We start from the raw sequence: 17,890 nt of genomic DNA on the forward strand, positions 1-17,890 counted from the left end.
GGAAACAAGGAGAGTTTTTTGGATTGAAATCCAAGAGAAAAGAGCATCAAGGAGCAGAGAGTTGACCACAGTGTGAAATGCTGCTGAAGGAGCATTCGGGTGAAAACTAGGAAGGAAATTTAAAATGAATGAATAAAGGGAAAGGAGAAAGTGAAGAGACTGTGAGATCTTATGGAGAGGAGAGTTTGAGTTTCCATGACTTAAAAAATAAACCTGTGTCTCTGGTACCCGGAAGTTGTAACATTAAGTGTATGTGGGGCGGGTTCCACATAAAAGTCTCAGAGTTGGATGACCGAGTCATTAGCAGCTGTGGCAGTCACAAAAGCAAATGGGTGGTAAGGAGAATCTGAAATATTGGTCAAGGCTATTGGCCTTTTTCTTTTCCTTTATAGCAGAAATGATGAAACTGCTGTACTGGTCCAGCCGCTTTGTGACGCCACCAAGTAAAGCCACTACTAGTTAGTCCTCTTTGCTTCTCCTTTAAATGCCAGGAACCTAATAATGCTAATTTCACTCTATCATGTATTCATTTATTACAATTTCAGAAGCACAGAAATGTATTCCACTTTCAATGGAAGCATGAAAATCTGCATTTCAATGTGTATTCGAAGATCTCAAGAAACTTTAAAGATGAAGTTTTGTTTCAACCAATGGCATAAAAGTTTTTTGATGTTTGCTACTTGTAGCCTATTTTTAATTTATTAGCCATGAAGGCAGCAAACATTTCTTTGATATATGTCTAGCTTTAGTGCTTAAAGTTTACGTATCTTTGCCATTAGTGCCTGTGGCTGATTACCGCAGTGACTTAAAACCCAATTCCGACCCAAATAGTAGAATAAAAGTCAATAAACAGAAACCACGGAGAGAGAGCCATTTAGATTCTTTAGGAAGAATTTACAAATGCTTAGAGCGATCTAAACAAAGAACAGGGTACTTCCATCCTGTACCTCACAAGTAGACAAGGATCAGGCAGAGGCTGAGCAGCCATTTGAAGATGGAATAGGGGAATATGGCGTCCGATGGAATAGCAAATATTGAATTCTATGGCATCTGAGATCTCTCCCAACCCTATAATGCTTTAATTCCATTATCTTGTTGGAGATCTGGCAGGCTAGCTGTCTCAAATAATTTGTAAGCTATGGCATATTATATTAGCCACCTCACAAATGGATGTCTTAAGGAGCCAAGAACTTAGTGAACGTCTGTCAAAAAAGAATTAACAACCTGTAAAGGTACTTTCTCAGAAAAATATGTCGGACAGTAGGAGGTCGTGATTGATTGCTGCTGATGTGATTTGGGTTTATCCTTGGTTCCAAATTCAAAAGCCCTTTTACAGTTTATTTCACGGTCCTGACTTATTGTTCTCTACTCCAGGCAGGAGACAACTGTATTATGAGAGTTCTCTCTGAACTCAGCAGGTGTCAAAAGTCCATTTTAAATTTTTTTTTTTTTTTCCAGTATGCGGGCCTCTCACTGCTGTGGCCTCTCCCGTTGCGGAGCACAGGCTCCGGACGCGCAGGCTCAGCGGCCATGGCTCACGGGCCCAGCCGCTCCGCTGCACGTGGGATCCTCCCGGACCGGGGCACGAACCCGTGTCCCCTGCATCGGCAGGCGGACTCCCAACCACTGCGCCACCAGGGAAGCCCCCAAAGTCCATTTTAATCTCTGTTCAGAGCCTTGAATCAATTTGGTTTTACTGCTCAGTGTAAAGGGGCCTACTTGGATGTGTTCTTGGATAAGTTACTACCAGTCATAGTTTGGAAATGTCCCAGGGTAAATACGCAATTTCTAGGAAGCTGCTAAAGGGAAGGCCATTGAGTATAGTTATATTTTAATAAGGCCCAGCTTGATAGCTGATGAAAGGATTGGTGGTAAATGTTTCTGGTTCTCCACTATTTAATTAAAGAACAAGCAGTCCTGAAATGGTTTATGTGCCTTTCGGGCAGGGACAACCTCTTTTTTTTGTAAGTTCTTCCCTCTTTATTTGTGCAGATCCCACTAGAGATAAGATGCAAGGGGGTGAGAGAGCATAATCCAGCATGGATTTACCTCCAGATCTAGAGAGCCAGATGGACAAAGGACAGAAGTGGACAGCCAAAGCAGGGGCTGCCTGGGGCTCCCAAAGAGAAAAGCCTCTAGTGAGCATCTCATGGATGGTCTGAGGCCACACTGTGCTCAAGCCTCAGGGCCACTGAGAGTCCCAGAAGGATGTGACTTTTTTGCATTTCACTCATTTATTTGTTATTGTAAACAACACAGACCAGACTCTATTTTAGGTGCTGGAGCTGCAAGGAGGAGGAGGAAATAGTCTTTCATCCCAAGAATTCACACTAGAAATTAATATTTTAATCAAAAGTCCATTCAGAAAACAAGAGCCAATTCAAATGAATTCTATTAAAGATTGGTTAGGAACCTCCTTTATTATATCTAGGTTATGACTGAATAGAATCTCACATTTTCATTTCTTGAAAGAAATTAAATCTACAACTATTACTCCTCCTCCTTCTCCCCCCTCCTTCCCCTCCTTCCCCTCTCTCCTCCCTCCTCCTCCTCCTCCTCTTCTTCCCCTCTTCCTCCTCCTCCTTATTATTCTTATTATATCAGGCCTCAAGGGACTTGTGATGCTTTTCTGCCTTGCAAAGGAAAACTCTATATATGAGTAACAAAGGCCCAGTTAAATTATAGTTTGTCATAAAAACCGATGAGTCTACATAGTGGTTTAGGGGTGAGTCTTACACTGAACCATTTAAGAAATGTTAAAACAGGACTTTTGCAAGGTTCAAAATGTAGAATAATTACACAGCTTTAAGGATGTCCTCTGTAATGTGAATTAGGATTTATAGCCTTAATATCTTTAAGTAGAATATCTTGCAAACATTCACAGTCTCCACTTGCATTCTCATTCAACGGACGATAGATGGCTACGTAACTCTGCACCTTGTCTCCCAACCCATGTCAGCAGACTCAAATCCTGCTAAGGTTTGAGATCAACTAACTCCTATTTAGAGCTATAACTATGGCTTCTGCTGTGACAGTACTCTTCAGGACTGAGTTTTTTAAAAAGGCCTGTGGAAATTGAAGAAGCATCAGGATGCTAATAATAGTAACAAAATAACAATACATTATACTTGAAAACTTACTATTTACAGGAGTGTTCTAACTGCCTTACATGCATCTTCTCATTCAGTTCTCACTATATTCCTATTAGTCCTGTTTGCAGACCAGAAAATGGTTTAGAGAAGGTAACTTTAGAGCTCTGAATGTCAAATGTGTGTTAATTGATAGAGTTCAGATTGGAACTAAGATTTTCCTGATTCTGCGTCCTGCTTTATGCGCTGTGCTATATTGTCTTAACATTAAGTGGTGTTACTGCCAGGTGATTTGTGTTTCCAATGAGAAGAAGGGATTACATGATGTCAGTTGTCTGGAAGTGGGAACAAAAGCACCCAGCTCACCCTTTGCATCCATGAGGGGTGTCTCTACATAGGAGAGTGGGATGAGAGGAGTCTTATCAGTCTGTGAGAGACAATGTGTAGTAAAGAAATTGATTGAAAGAATGAAGAAGGTTGGAGGCATAAGGAAGGAATTTGACACTAATGGATTGAAAGTCTTTGAAGAGTCAAATAAAATCTATCGGCAGGAACTAAAGGGTAGCAGAGAATGGTGAGAATTAGATCTAAGTTGTGTTCAGGGAGTTGTCTTGATGGCTCTGCACCTAGCCCCCGCCCCCTCCAGCGTCTCAAGGTAACAGGTGTGCATAGGTGGAGAGAGAAGGTACGGTCTGGAGATTTTGAGGCCCCTGTTAGCGACTTTAGAGAGAGGTGCTTTTATTACGGTTCTTGAGAAAGTCATGATGAGGATATTTGGGAGTTAAGCTCAGAGCCATCAACTTCCACTCTGCACAAGGAATGTATTCTTGATGTTTCAGAGGAAATTCATGAGAAGGCGACAGGTTGGGGCCACTGTCCTGATTTTAAAGGACATTCACTGATGCTGAGTCCTTTTTAGGGACCTTGAGGAGTTCCATGGAAGTCAGGTTTAGAACCCCTGATACAGAGCTTAAATTAGTATGGAGTAGCTTGGGGTAGAAGTTGGCACAAAGGAAAATCCATTTTTACCAGGTTGTTAGTCTCTTCTATGCTCTGCTAACTTTCTTGGCCAAATTTAATTTTAGAAAACTAATGGCAATGCTGTTCCCCAGAGTCCAAGGAATAGCTTTGTCATCCTGCACCTCCTGTCAGCCATTAATGGGACGCTGATATATTTTGCCATCAAGGGACACAATCGAATTACTTGGCTTTCATTTGATCTCTGTGCACTTTTCTCCCCCATGCTCTAGTTGTCCGTTTTCATGTTATCGCTTGGCCTGTAAAATACCAAGTGGGAGAAGATCCAGGAGAATCATGACACCAACCAGGCTAGATGGTTTGCCCCCGGAGGAAGCCCAGCAGCTTGTTAGAAGTATCTAGGGAGTTCCTGCATATGCCCTAATCTCCTTCCAATACCTGGCAGCAGCAGATGCTAGTGTTCATTAGGCAGAACTTTACCTGAAAGAACAAGCTTCAGAATAATAATTATACCAATAATACCTAATATCGAGCACTTACAATGTGCCAGACACTTTTCTAAGCACATCACCTGTGTTGACTCACTTAATTCTCATAACATCCCCGTGAGGTGAATACTGTTATTATCCCCACCTTTCCTATGGGGAAGCTGAAGCACAGTTTCCTGATTAACCAATAACTGGAAGAACTTTACTTCCAATCCAGTCCATCTGACCTAGAGTCTGAGCTCTTAACCACTTTGCTGAGCTGCCTCCTGTACCTACGCTTTATACCAGGGTCCAGAGTAATTCAAAGGGATTACCCATCAGGGACCCTCTGGGTGAATGTCCTCAGCCTTCCTGATTGGCCTGATCTGGGGCACCGTTTGATAGCAGGCCAGATACCAGGTACCCTAGTCAGAAGGCTGGTTTTAAGCAAGCTGCCACTGGTGGGAAAGTGGGATGTGTTGTAGGTTGTTGGGAGAAGAGGGGAGATGAGGGCAGAATAGTGAATGTGTAGGAAGTGTAAGGAACAGAGTGTCGGCTGGTTAGTGAGAGTCTCCACTCTTTTCCATTCTGGAGATGAAGTGAGACAATATATGAATTCATTTGGGATCTGGAAAGTTCTGTAAGATTGGTGGGAGGCTGTGGTTCAGGGGGCAGTAGTGTGTGGTGGGAATCAGTGGGTTCAGATGAGAACCTGGAAGGCAGAAGTGTGTGGACAGAGAGCAGACACTGCTGGATTTTGAGAAAGGTGGTTCACACTGGTTAGGCCACGGGGAGCCCCCTGGAGGAGGGGTGCGGGGACTGGTCTGCAGTCACTGTCTGAATTCCATTTCAAACTTGGCAGCTGCTGCCATAGCCAGCTCTGGACTCCAGCTCACTGGAGGGGACCAGAGCTCACTGCCACTAGATCTGCTGTTACCTCAAAAAATGTTTTGGCAGAGCTCTTTCAGCCCCTGCCCTCTCTCTTCTCCTGTTACAGAGTATGATGGGCCACCGCGTTCTATGTTTCCAGCTTCCCTCTTATCTGCTACGCTTGCAGGAGAGTATTTGCTAATTATAATCTTTGCAGTTCGCTGGAGTGAACTTGACGTTAAAAAGATCAGGCACCCCTTGGGAGTTCCTTGGCGGTCCAGTGGTTAGGACTCTGCGCTTCCACTGCAGGGGACACGGGTTTGATCCCTGGTCGGGGAACTAAGATTCCCACATGCCTTGTGGTGCAGCCAAAAAAAAAAAAAAAAAAAGATCAGGCCCCTCTTAATTTCAAAATCAGCATTCGGTGTGAACGGTGTGTGGTTACTCTGTTAATAATTCTTTCCTGTCTACTTACATCTAACACCTAACACTGATATAATCCTTACTTTTACTCTTGCCCTGAGTTACCATTTATTTACTTATTGGTGTACCTTTAAAATAACTACATTATTTTTCTAAAAATGATGATACTCAGTGTAAAATAATCCCCAAATCCCACCATGTACAGGTAACCATCTCAAACAGCTTACTGAACATTTTCTTCAGACACTTCTCTATAAACTCCTAAATTCCACAATTCACATGAAGGAGATTATGCCATATGTAATCTTCGATGACTTTTTTTTTTCACTTAACAATATATTGTACTCAGACTCTCTTCTAAAGGTAGACACTCATTTGTAATATTTGCCCCGCGTTCTCCTGTTTGTACCAACAGTTTACTTAACCAGCCCCCTGTCAATTGTTCATTGACAGAAGAGTCTGGGCATCACGTAGCGATCGTCCCGACTCTACTGATCCAGGCTCTATGGCTTTGCTGTCAATCTGTGGGATTCTTGGCATCGTATAATAGAAGGAGCATAAAAGGGATGAATGAAGAGTCCAAGACTTTGCTCCCAGCTCTGTCACTTAGTAGCTCTGTGACCTTAAAATCACTTTACCTTTCTGACCCTCAGGTTCCCTACCTGTAAATGGCGGTGTGGGTATGTGTGATATTAAAGGTCTGTTCTGCTCATTCGCAAATGTGCTTTAAACCATATCTCCCATCCCAGCTTACTCACGTCAGTTTTATTCACCAGTGCCTGTTAAGTTGGAATATGTATGGAAGGAGTTGTTATACTTTGCCCTAAAATGAGTTTTTAGACAAGAGAATGAAATTAAAATTATTTCTCCCTCTTCCAGAGCTGCAGTGAAATTGTGTGTGTGAGTGCATGTGTGTTTGAGGTTGGGGTAGAGGTATCCTGACAGTATTTTAAAAGTATCACTCTGTCCTTCCATCCATCCTTTTCCTCTTTCTTCCCTCTCCCGCCCCTTCCTCCTCTCTCGTCTTTCCTTCCTTTTTTCTTTTTCTCTTTCTCTCCCTCTCTCTTTTCCTTCCTTCCTTCCTTCCTTCCTTCCTTCCTTCCTTCCTTCCTTCCTTCCTTCCTTCCTTCCTTCCTTCCTTCCTTCCTCCCTTCCTTCCCTTCCTTCCCTTCCTTCCCTTCCTTCCCTTCCTTCCCTTCCTTTCTTTTCCTGAAGTGAATTGAGGACTAATGCTATTCTTTCTGCTTCAGTCAATGGCGACTTTTACCCCTTAATATAAGACAGGAGAAGCAATAAAGACAAATGGGGATTGTGTTATATTAATATATTGAATAAATGTACTGTTCCATAGTGGTGTTGATGAAGATCAAATTATTTCACTCGACTAATGCCCATGATTAAACTATTTTGAAAATATTAGTTAAAAACATCCAAGGAATCCAGGTAAAAAACATTCTGAGGGTGAATAGGATGCTTCAGAAAGTTTGGTACGACCCCCTTTTAATTGTTCACTATCTATCCTGAACCAGTTTGAATTCCTTTAAAATGAATCAAATACTTCATTCTCTTCCTAAAGAATGCATGTTGTGCGTGTTTTAACGCTTTTCCTCCACTTTGGGGTCCTCAGTGGCACCATCACAGGCAGCATTTATTGTAATTTGCTTTGACTGAGAAGTGCCCCCAGGGAGTTCGAGGTGTGTGGTGCCATTTCATTCTCAGCCCTGTGCTTTCTGGATTCTTGGTTTGATTTTTATGTTTTCCTGTCTCTTCTGAGAGCCAAGCTGTTACGGGCATATTTGCTAAAGCAGTTCTTTCCAGCTCTACACCACTTCTCAGTACTTCAGATTAGCTGCATCTAATTTATTGTGGAACTGAACACAGAATCTTATTGGAGTTTTTAATAAGTTAGTAAAAAAAAAAAAAAAAAATGAGTGGGCTCCAGAAGCTTTTTCCGCTTATTCCCATGTTCTTACCTCCGTTCCAGAAACTTGAGGTTTCCAGAGAAGTGTTCCCCAGATAATTGCTGTATTCTGATCAAGATCCCATGATTCTGGTTTGAACGTGAACTCTTTCTTCTTCATAAGAAGAGATAATGTTGCCTTTAGTCCATCCAGGTGCATATGACTCCCTTTTCTCTCCTTGATATCTGACCATTCGGTTCTTGTTTTACAGTCCCCAGTCTGTCCCAGACCGTCTGAGGATCCGGGTGAACAAAGTCAGTTTACAAGACTATGAAGGATTCCACTATGACAAAGAGAAACTCCGGGAAGCTTGTAAGTTGGAAGTGCGTAATGGATATCATGGGAGCAGCCTGTTTTCAGCTTCTTGGTCCTCCTTGGTTTGATGGATAGATTCATCTTGTGTCTGAAAGTCATGATTAAAGAAATGAAGGGAAGTGTAGTAACATGTGGACCCCAAGTGATGCTATATGGGCTGAAGAAGATGGAACTAGAAAAGGAAATCAGAATAAAATAGTTCTGCTCTTGATGCCGTGTTAGGATCTCTCGGTTTATTAACCATTTTAGTCTCAGGTTTACCTAAAATGAGAAAAGCAGAATGATGGTGATACAACATGGTGTATAGTAACATCTAGAAAATTCTTGAGACAGCACACCTCTCTTCCTGGAGGCTGCATTACCAAATACTGTCCTCATTCTTCATGCCAGTGTGACAGAGTTATCTGGGAAGACACGTCCTTCACTTCTAGGTGTTATGTGATGGTATGACGTCAAAGAAAGGCCCACAGCATAGTAAATGTCATGGTAAAATGAGTCATTGATGAGGTGCCAGTGCTTCGGAAACCTTAAGTTGAGTCAACATACAAATTCCTTTTCAATGTTCGTATTTTCCAGATGCTTCTTTAAATATCTATAACTGTTAGTTCACCTTGCTCAATATTACATATTTATTGGGCATTTTTTACATCCTAGTCACTATTTTAGATCTTTGTACCATGAAAATATATGAGGTAACTGGGGAACATTGGCCAGAAGCAGTTAAGACTACAGGTGTGTTGGATATTAGGGTTCTGGGTTCCTTCTTAATTGTGGGGGCCAGTAGTCAGGTGCAGTAAAGGCAGAGAAGATGAGGGCCAGTGTCCAAGGGCACAGGCAGGGATGCCAACAGAGAGAAGGGAGTGTTGTATAGAACCAGAGATTTATGAACTAAAACCCAAACTGGCCCCAAGTGTGGACCTGCCTGAAGGTGTAGAAGATGCAAATAGTTAAAACGGGCAGGAGTGGAGTAGGGGGCACATTTCTGAGCTTTGATCCCTGAACCTGTGATCTGTAGTGGGGTGTACTGGATGGAAGTCCCGAAATCCAGGGACAGTCTCAGGGTGGGGCAGGGACTTTCAGATCTGGAGGTGACAGTGAGCAAGGATCCGCTTCCCCCGTAACTCAGGCACTAAACCTACCAGGGCTTCCTGTATGGAATTTCTCTCTCCATTCTCTCACTGCTTCAGCTTCCTCAACCCTCTTCATCCTTTTCCGTAAACGTCAATATCCTTCAGCTTCTCCCCAGCCTTCTGGCTCCATCCTTCACTCTTGTTCCCTTTGGTAGGAATGCTTTGAGGTGGAGGAGGAACAATTCCCTGAGCCTCTGCATTTCCCCCTTCTGCCAATGGCAGATTATATTTTCTAATGTAAATGAGATTATGCGGGCCAGACTAGCACAAAATCTAATTTATTAACCCATAAGGTGGTGGACCTGTATGTTTGCAATGGGAGATGTAGCTACAGTGTAAATTAAACTGACTTTTAGAGGCTACTAATGATACAGAATGGTGTGTTATGTTCTTCTTCTTACAAACTTCTAAACAAATAGCTTACAAGTTTGAAAAATTAAAAAAGATACTGGATCTCAAGCCAGTAATATTTTGCAGCTTACTGTCAACTCTGAGGAGAGTCAGTTAGGAGTGGGGAAGCTTTTGAAATTTTTGGCTGAAATGAGATTGGAAGCTTATCTGTGGATTTCAATGACCTCGTCTATCTTTTCTGGGGCATTATCTGTCCACTGTTGCCAGAGGTAATTGTGATTTGAGTTTTTACAAGATGACAGTTCCTGGCAAGTACTCTGCTTATCATCTCTTATGTGATAAAACATCTATGTGAGGTAACTTCTCATATCAAATTGGGGGAGGTGACTTGGTATAAATATAAGTGCAATAAATTCAGCCGTGTCTTTTGGGACCCAGAAGAACAAAGAAACTCTCAAAAAGAGGGAATCAAAGCGTTATCTCATTCTGAAGATTTGAGGAAAACAACATATCAATTAGGAGTAAAAGCAGCCAACGCAGTCATTCTACATTTAATATATGACTGATGCTTCTCAACTGTGGTTGCTCAGGAAAGCTTGTCCTTGGGGGTTTATGGACTTATTCACACTCACCCTTTCTTCCCCAGCTCCAACTTGCAAGTGACTACAGATTCATGGGAAGGCTGACAGCTCAAACTGAGTATAAAGGCAAAAACCAGTGCAAATCCAAATGTGCAGCGCATGCCAAAATAGGTTATTTCTGAAGCATTAATGAAATGAAATAGAGAGAACACATCTAGGTAAAAGAGACTCTAGGAATATGCTCTGACCTGCATCCTGGAAGAACAAAGGGGGTGAATCCTCTTCGGTCATTCATTTGTTGTCAACATCCAAGTCCAAACTAGAGCAGTCCTGCATTACTGGGTTCAAAAAATCAGTTCCCTTTCTTGATGATACACCAAGTGACTCATCCAGGCAGCATGTGGCTGTTTTCCTTCACCATTTAATAGAATCTTGCTCATGTGTCTGGATCATTATTCATATTAGATTACAAGCTCAGATGTTAGTTGTCCTACAAAGCCCTGCTTCTGTCTGTAAGGCAGGACTCCGTGGTAATTACAGGAGGGCAGCCCTTTTCATCACCATGCTTATTTTGGCAGAGGGAAAGATGGCTATAGTATTTTAAATACCTCCTGTCTCCCTTCCATTTAGCCCCAACTCACCTGGTGGCATTTCCTCTAAAATAATAACACAGAGAGGGTTAGTCTTTGCCAGTCTCTGCTGCTCTTGTTGGTACATTTCAGACTTGCTTAAAACAGTTAAAGTTTTTTCCCTGGATTTATGAATTATTAATCCTCAAGATAATGGTTATGCGGTCCAAGAGAGGAAAGTCTATTCAACTTGAAATAGAACATAAGGAGAAAGTAGCCATATTAAAAAAAAATTCTTAAAGTAAATCTATAATAATTATAGCAGAAACTCACTCCCATAATCAGAATGAAGTATATAAATGAGTTTTTTTAAAAATTGTTTAGTAAATTTATTTTCCAGTGTACTTGTGTCAAAATATGCTTTCAAAATGGTTCATTTAGAGGCATAGTTTACTTAGTTTTTCTAATTCATTAGTTTATATTGTAATTTTCACATGCTTCTGGAATTTAGAAGGTCTGCCTTCTATTTAGAGGAAGGTCTGCCTCTTCCTCTCCTTTTTTATTTTTTTAACGTCTTTATTGGAGTATAATTGCTTTACAATGGTGTGTTAGTTTCTGCTTTACAACAAAGTGAATCAGTTATACATATACATATATCCCCATATCTCTTCCCTCTTGCATCTCCCTCCCTCCCCCCCCGCCCCATCCCACCCCTCTAGGTGGTCACAAAGCACTGAGCCGATCTCCCTGTGTGGTCACAAAGCACTGGGCCGATCTCCCTGTGCTATGTGGCTGCTTCCCACTAGCCCTCTCTTTCACGTTTGGTAGTGTATATGTCCATGCCACTATCTCACTTTGTCACAGCTTACCCTTCCCCCTCCCTGTATCCTCAAGTCCATTCTCTAGTAGGTCTGTGTCTTTATTCCGTTCTTCCCCCTAGGTCCTAGTGGCTGTATCAATTTACATTCCCACCAGCAGTGCAAGAGGGTTCCCTTTTCTCCACACCCTCTCCAGCATTTATTATTTCTAGAGTTTTTGATGATGGCCAATCTGACCGGTGTGAGATGATATCTCATTGTCGTTTTGATTTGCATTTCTCTAATGATTAATGATGTTGAGCATTCTTTCATGTGTTTGTTGGCAATCTGTATATCTTCTTTGGAGAAATGTCTGTTTAGGTCTTCTGCCCATTTTTGGATTGGGTTGTTTGTTTTTTTGTTATTGAGCTGCATGAGTTGCTTATAAATTTTGGAGATTAATCCTCTGTCAGTTGATTCATTTGTAACTATTTTCTCCCATTCTGAGGGTTGTCTTTTGGTCTTGTTTATGGTATCCTTTGCTGTGCAAAAGCTTTTAAGTTTCTATAAATGAGTTCTTAATAAAGCATATAATCATATAGTCTAGGCAAAGGGTAATCAGTTTTTTTAAATTTCTTATATTTCTAAGTACAAAAGAGTTTCACTGACACATGACATATATGTTTATATTTGGAATAACTTGATACTGGCCAAGATGTAACTCCATCTCTGGTAAACTGGCTAAACTTTACTTCTGCATCAGCTTACTCTGCACTTCTGAATGGCCCTGATAATTCATATGAGTCTAGGGCCTAAAGCAGAAAAGTAAAAACCAGTTTGGAACTAATTGAAAACAGATGTAGCCTATAAAGGTGGGGGGCATTGCTAACATTTGTTGTATATCAAATACAGTGTTCAACAACCCTTTTACATACAGTATCTCAGTACCATGGATATTATCTGGCCATTTACAATTTAGTATATCTATATAATGGATAATATCTCAGTATATTATTATCTGGTTAAGACTAATGATTGTGACTAATTAGATATTTAGGCAGTTGTCCTAATGGAATTTCCTTGTTTTCTGTTTAATGACTTAGTAGAAGTGTCAGAAACATTTGTGTTTGAATCTCACTTGCAACCTTGACAAAGTAATTTTACTGATGACCCAATCTCTCATCTCTCAAACGAGAATATAATTGCAGCCTCGTAGGGTGCTGAGGGTTAAATGTAATGTTGTATATGAAAGCCCCGCTGCACAGTCTGGCAACATTAGCAAGCTTTCCCAAAATGGTAGCTATGATTGTTGGAGTTGCTATTCCAAAAGACACTGCTGTGACATTGCCCTTCAATCTGCAAGTCCACAAGCCAGGCTCAGAACAACTGCCCTTTTTTTATATATATCCTCTCACCAAACTGCACACACCATCGCCACCCTCCAACTCTCTTTCTCAGTTTCAGAAATAGAATTGAAAACACTAGTATATATTACAGAAAGATTACGGAAAGAAAATATGAGTAATCATTTGATTTACTTTTATTGTGTCAGCTAGTACAAAAGACTGCTACGATGGCAAGTTATTTACACCTGTGAAACCCATATTTAGTGATCTGGTCAGATATCTGCAAACTCCCTCTCTTAAGTCCTTATACATTTTCTTAAGTGTATCATCTGCTATCCATCATGGAATATTTAAAAATAAACTTTATTTTGGAATAATTTTAGATTTGCAAAAAAGTTGCAAGGATACTACTAGGAGTTCCTACATACCTCTTACCCAGTTTTTCTCATTGTTAAACATTTTATATTACCATAGTACATTTGCCACAGAAACTGATATCGCTTCATTACTGTTAACTAATCCCAGTCTCCCCTGGTCTCTGACAGTTTGTCAGTCTTGCCTCCATCCCCTACCCCCATGACCTTGATTGTCTTGAGGAATACAGGCCAGTGACCTGTACAATATCCCCTATTATGGCTTCATCTGTTGTTTTACTCATAATTAGACTGGAGTTGTAGGTTCTTAGAAAGAATACTGCAGAGGTGAAGTACCCTTCCCATCCCGTCATATCAGGGGTTACCTGATTCCTACATGACATGCTTGTGATGGTAACCTGATCTCTTGGTTAAGGTTGTATTTGCCCGATTTCTCCACTGTAAAGTTCCTGTCTTTTTACTTTGCCTGTGCTATTCTTTGTAAGTGAGCCACCATGTTTCACTCATCTTCAGAATGGGGGGATGTGGATCACTGGATTTTTTTTTTTTATTGTTTTCAGTTTTTATGTATGACTCAATTGCCTTTATAAACATGCCAAAATGGTGGAGCCATTCACTCATGGATGAATCCATGCTTCCCAAAACTGTACATTTGTATCAGTTATATGTTGGATATCACCCTAGATGCTAGGCATTGAAAGATGAAACCAGGACATGTAACATTACAGTGTCATTTATTCAATACACATTTACTGAGTGCTTACTCTGAGCAAACAGTGGTGGAAAAAGAAAAGCATAAATAATCCCTGACAAAGCTCATCAAATGAGCTTCTTCTCATTTGATGAGGATTATGATAGAACTAAGGAAACACTATGTATCTATTTTCTTAGTAAACATTTAAATAACTAAAGGAAGGGATGGAATATATAAGCAAGCATGACAAAAGCCAATCTAACCACTAATTAGTTGAATGACCTTGGGCAATGCATTTACCCTCTTCAGGCTTCAGTTGCCTTATCTGCTAAATGCAGTGGTTAAACTCTATATTTCCTCAGGGCGCACTATAGGTAATAAACGTTTAGCCCTGTAGAAATTACATAGGACTTAAAATTTTTCCTCCTGACTTGTTTACTTAGGAAAGTTTTTAAAGCTCCAACATCATTCATTGTAATGATTGCAAGCATCAGAATGTGTTAAGTGCGTTTTGCTTCATGAGTTTGCTAAAAACACTGATTTTTTTCCCCCCTATCGATTGCTTCATCTAAAATTGAATCTCTCCCCATCATTTAACAAGTTGACAACAGGGCCATTCAGTAGAGATTAGGCCTCCATTTGGTGGAGGCAGGCGTTCCATTTGAAATCTGTCTGAGGAGTTAAATGATGTCAGCCTGTCCTCTGAAGGGCACTGTCCATTGCTTTGCAAGTGTTTATGTTTATTTCTATTTTCCTGAGTTGACATTTACTCAGAGTTTTGTGTTTAGTTTCCTTTACTGTTCTCCCCTATCTTTTGTCTGTATCTTGTATTTATCCTTAATAAAAATTAATGCTGATAAATACAAATAATTGTGGTTAATGCATATTGTACTGTTACTGTGAGCTAGCAAATGTCTTAATATTTCTTTTGGATCTATTTTGGAGGTCATGCTGGTAGGATCAGATGATGGATTAACTGCACTGTGTAGGAGGAAAGGGTGATTCAAGGATGCCTCTGAGGTTTTGGGCTCAGCAACTTGGTGCATAGAGTTGGGGCAGATGTAGAGGACCCAAGGGTGACCAAGAAGCACAGAGTGAGCTAGGAAAAAAAACAAAAAAGAGGAGAGCTTGCTGGTTAGAAGCCAAGAGAAGAATATTTTATAAAAGAATAGTGACAGCTAGGTCAAATGCTCTGTGAAGGTGGAGGGAGATGCACGCTAAGAACTGGTCATTGGATTTGGATAGAGGGTGGTTATTAGTAACCTCACAAGAGGTTGTAGAGGGAAGAAGGTGAGAATAGAGTAGGTTCATGTGCAAATGGGACCAAAGGAAGTAATTCCACATAGACTGCCCTTATGAGATGTTTAACTGGAAAGAAGAGAAATGGAATGGGGGCTGGATGTGGAATCAAGGGAGGTTTGTTGTTGTTGTTTTTGTAATTTGTAAGCTAGTTCAGCTGTGTAGGCTGGTGTGTGTGCCGATGGGCCGGTCCACTAGAGAGGGAGAACTTGATTCAGGAGAGAGGGCCAGCTGCAGGAGCAATGCCTTTGGATAGGTGGAGATGGGGTCCAGTGCACAGTGGAGGGGTGGGGACAGTCCCCCAGAGTATGGGGAGGGAAGGCAGAGGAGTGGGTACAGAGGCAGGTAGGTTGGGGGATTTGGTACCAGGGAGAAGCAGAAGTTCTATTCTGATTACTTTTATTTTCTCAGTGACACAAGGAGCAAGCGTGCTAGCTAACAGTAGGGAAGGGAAGTGTATCAGTGTTCAGGGAAAAAGAAAAGGGAGAGTTTGAAATAGCCATTTGAAGAGTGAGACAGTGAGTGGCCTGGGAGGAATTGCTGAGCAGCATGTTAGATCTGGAACCTTGAACTCCTTGATTTTTTCGTAAGCATGGAGACCCTGACCTGTCAGTTCCTGGGTGTCTTCTTGGCTTATACACGAGTGCCTTCCTTGTCTTGCTAACTTCCAAGACTCAAATACCAGGGGAATATTAGGCTGAAGGACAATGATCTTATTTTTAATATAATCCCCTTCATTATCTAATTCTGTTTATGATCCAAAGCCTTGCTTTGTGTACAAGAAAATAAGAAGTGATTCCAGAGCTGTGCTTTATTAGATGCTAATGATGTTAGGTCTCAGACAAGGAAATAGCCTAAAGTGTTCATACTGTTATTCTATTCTTCTTTCCTTGTTAAAACTTAGCCTTTGGTAATGAGAACCATCATTTGCAGGTATATTCTTAAGTCTTGCCCAAAGGAACATTTTTCCTTTTTGTTGGTTTATCCTGTGTACAACACAGACACACACACACACACACACACACACACACAAATAATGACTAATTCTCACTGCTTATATACCAACCTAGTCTGTTTTGTTGTTACCTTCCCAGTTTGCCACACACACACACACACACACACACACACACAAATAATGACTAATTCTCACTGCTTATATACCAACCTAGTCTGTTTTGTTGTTACCTTCCCAGTTTGCCACTTCTGGGATAGGAACTCAAATGGTTGTTACGTTTCTTTTTGAAGACTTCCTTCTAAGAACTTTGTATAGATTTGATACTTTTTCTTTCTTTATGTTAATGTGTGTTTGGTGTGGCATTAGCCACTGCAGAGTCACGACATCATATTTAATAATAAATAATAACACTTAGTGTCTGCCTAGTGCCTCATAGTTTACAGAGGGCTGTCGCATACACGGGCTGCAGACATCAGCAGAGGGACACTTACAACGGTGGCTTCACACAGGCTCACAGCTGCAGCAGGATTTTAGTAAGAATTTACATCTCCTGTCTCCTAATACAGTACACTTTCTAACCACAACCCTCCTGCTTTGTAAAGACGTAGCTGTGCACTTACAGAAATGTGGGTTTTTTTTAACATCTTTATTGGATTATACTTGCTTTACAAGGGTGTGTTAGTTTCTGCTGTATAACAAAGTGAATCAGCTATACGTAAACGTACATCCCCATATCCCCTCCCTCTTGTGTCTCCCTCCCTCCCACCCTCCCTATCCCACCCCTCTAGGTGGACACAAAGCACCGAGCTGATCTCCCTGTGCTATGTGGCTGCTTCTCACTAGCTAGCTATTTCACATTTGGTAGTGTATATATGTCCATGCTACAGAAATGTGTTTTAAAAAAGAATTTGGGGTCAGAGTTCTTGTTCTTGTTTGTGTTCCCTGGGAAACGCACTCTGAGACTTTTGAGCTTTATGTGTTAGGAGGTTTACTGGAGATTCTCCAAGAGGAAGAGGGAACGGCGTGTGTTAGGAGGTTTACAGGAGATTCTCCAAGAGGGAACGGCGTGTGTTAGGAGGTTTACAGGAGATTCTCCAAGAGGGAACGGCGTGTGTTAGGAGGTTTACAGGAGATTCTCCAAGAGGGAACGGCGTGTGTTAGGAGTTTTACTGGAGATTCTCCAAGAGGGAACGGCGTGTGTTAGGAGGTTTACTGGAGATTCTCCAAGAGGGAACGGTGTGTGTGGAGAGCGAGGCGTAGGCAGAGCGACACGCTGAGCTGTGATGCGACCGCAGCAGAGCACTCCCACAGGGACATTTGGATCTGGGATCACCATTTAGAATTGTCCCAGCTGAGGCAAGGGTTATTGGAGATCGTTCAGGCTGTCCCCTGGGAGGAAGCGAACCATGAGTGAGGTTGCGTCCTTCTTAGAGAGGGGCTCAGCTGTGAGCTGTCAGCAGAGCCAGCACTTTCAGTGGCTGAGGGGATGAGGGCCTCCATCCCATCATGGATCTGCGGGGGGCACATCTGTTCTGGAAGCACCATCTTGTCTGCGTAACTCGGCACCTGATTTTTGAACTAAAAGGCCAGGATGTAACCACACACACACCCAAATCTTTGAGTCCATTCATTCATTCCCTTCTCTTTTTTTTTTTTTTTTTTTTTGCAGTACGCGGGCCTCTCACCGTTGT

The 17,890-nt window shown here is 41.5% G+C and overlaps 1 protein-coding gene across 4 annotated transcripts in view; it reads left to right on the top strand.

The window, feature by feature from the left end:
• The window catches only part of DGKI (diacylglycerol kinase iota), a 472,815-nt gene that overhangs the window by 343,618 nt on the left and 111,307 nt on the right, over positions 1 to 17,890 (top strand). For all 4 annotated transcript variants that reach the window (XM_055084816.1, XM_055084815.1, XM_055084813.1 and 1 more), the window contains one exon: positions 8,000 to 8,100. In XM_055084816.1, coding sequence (XP_054940791.1) covers positions 8,000 to 8,100 — 101 coding nt within the window. The remainder of the gene's footprint in view (positions 1 to 7,999; positions 8,101 to 17,890) is intronic.

Source organism: Physeter macrocephalus, chromosome 5 (genome assembly GCF_002837175.3).
Source record: "Physeter macrocephalus isolate SW-GA chromosome 5, ASM283717v5, whole genome shotgun sequence".
Classification (NCBI taxonomy): domain Eukaryota; kingdom Metazoa; phylum Chordata; class Mammalia; order Artiodactyla; family Physeteridae; genus Physeter; species Physeter macrocephalus.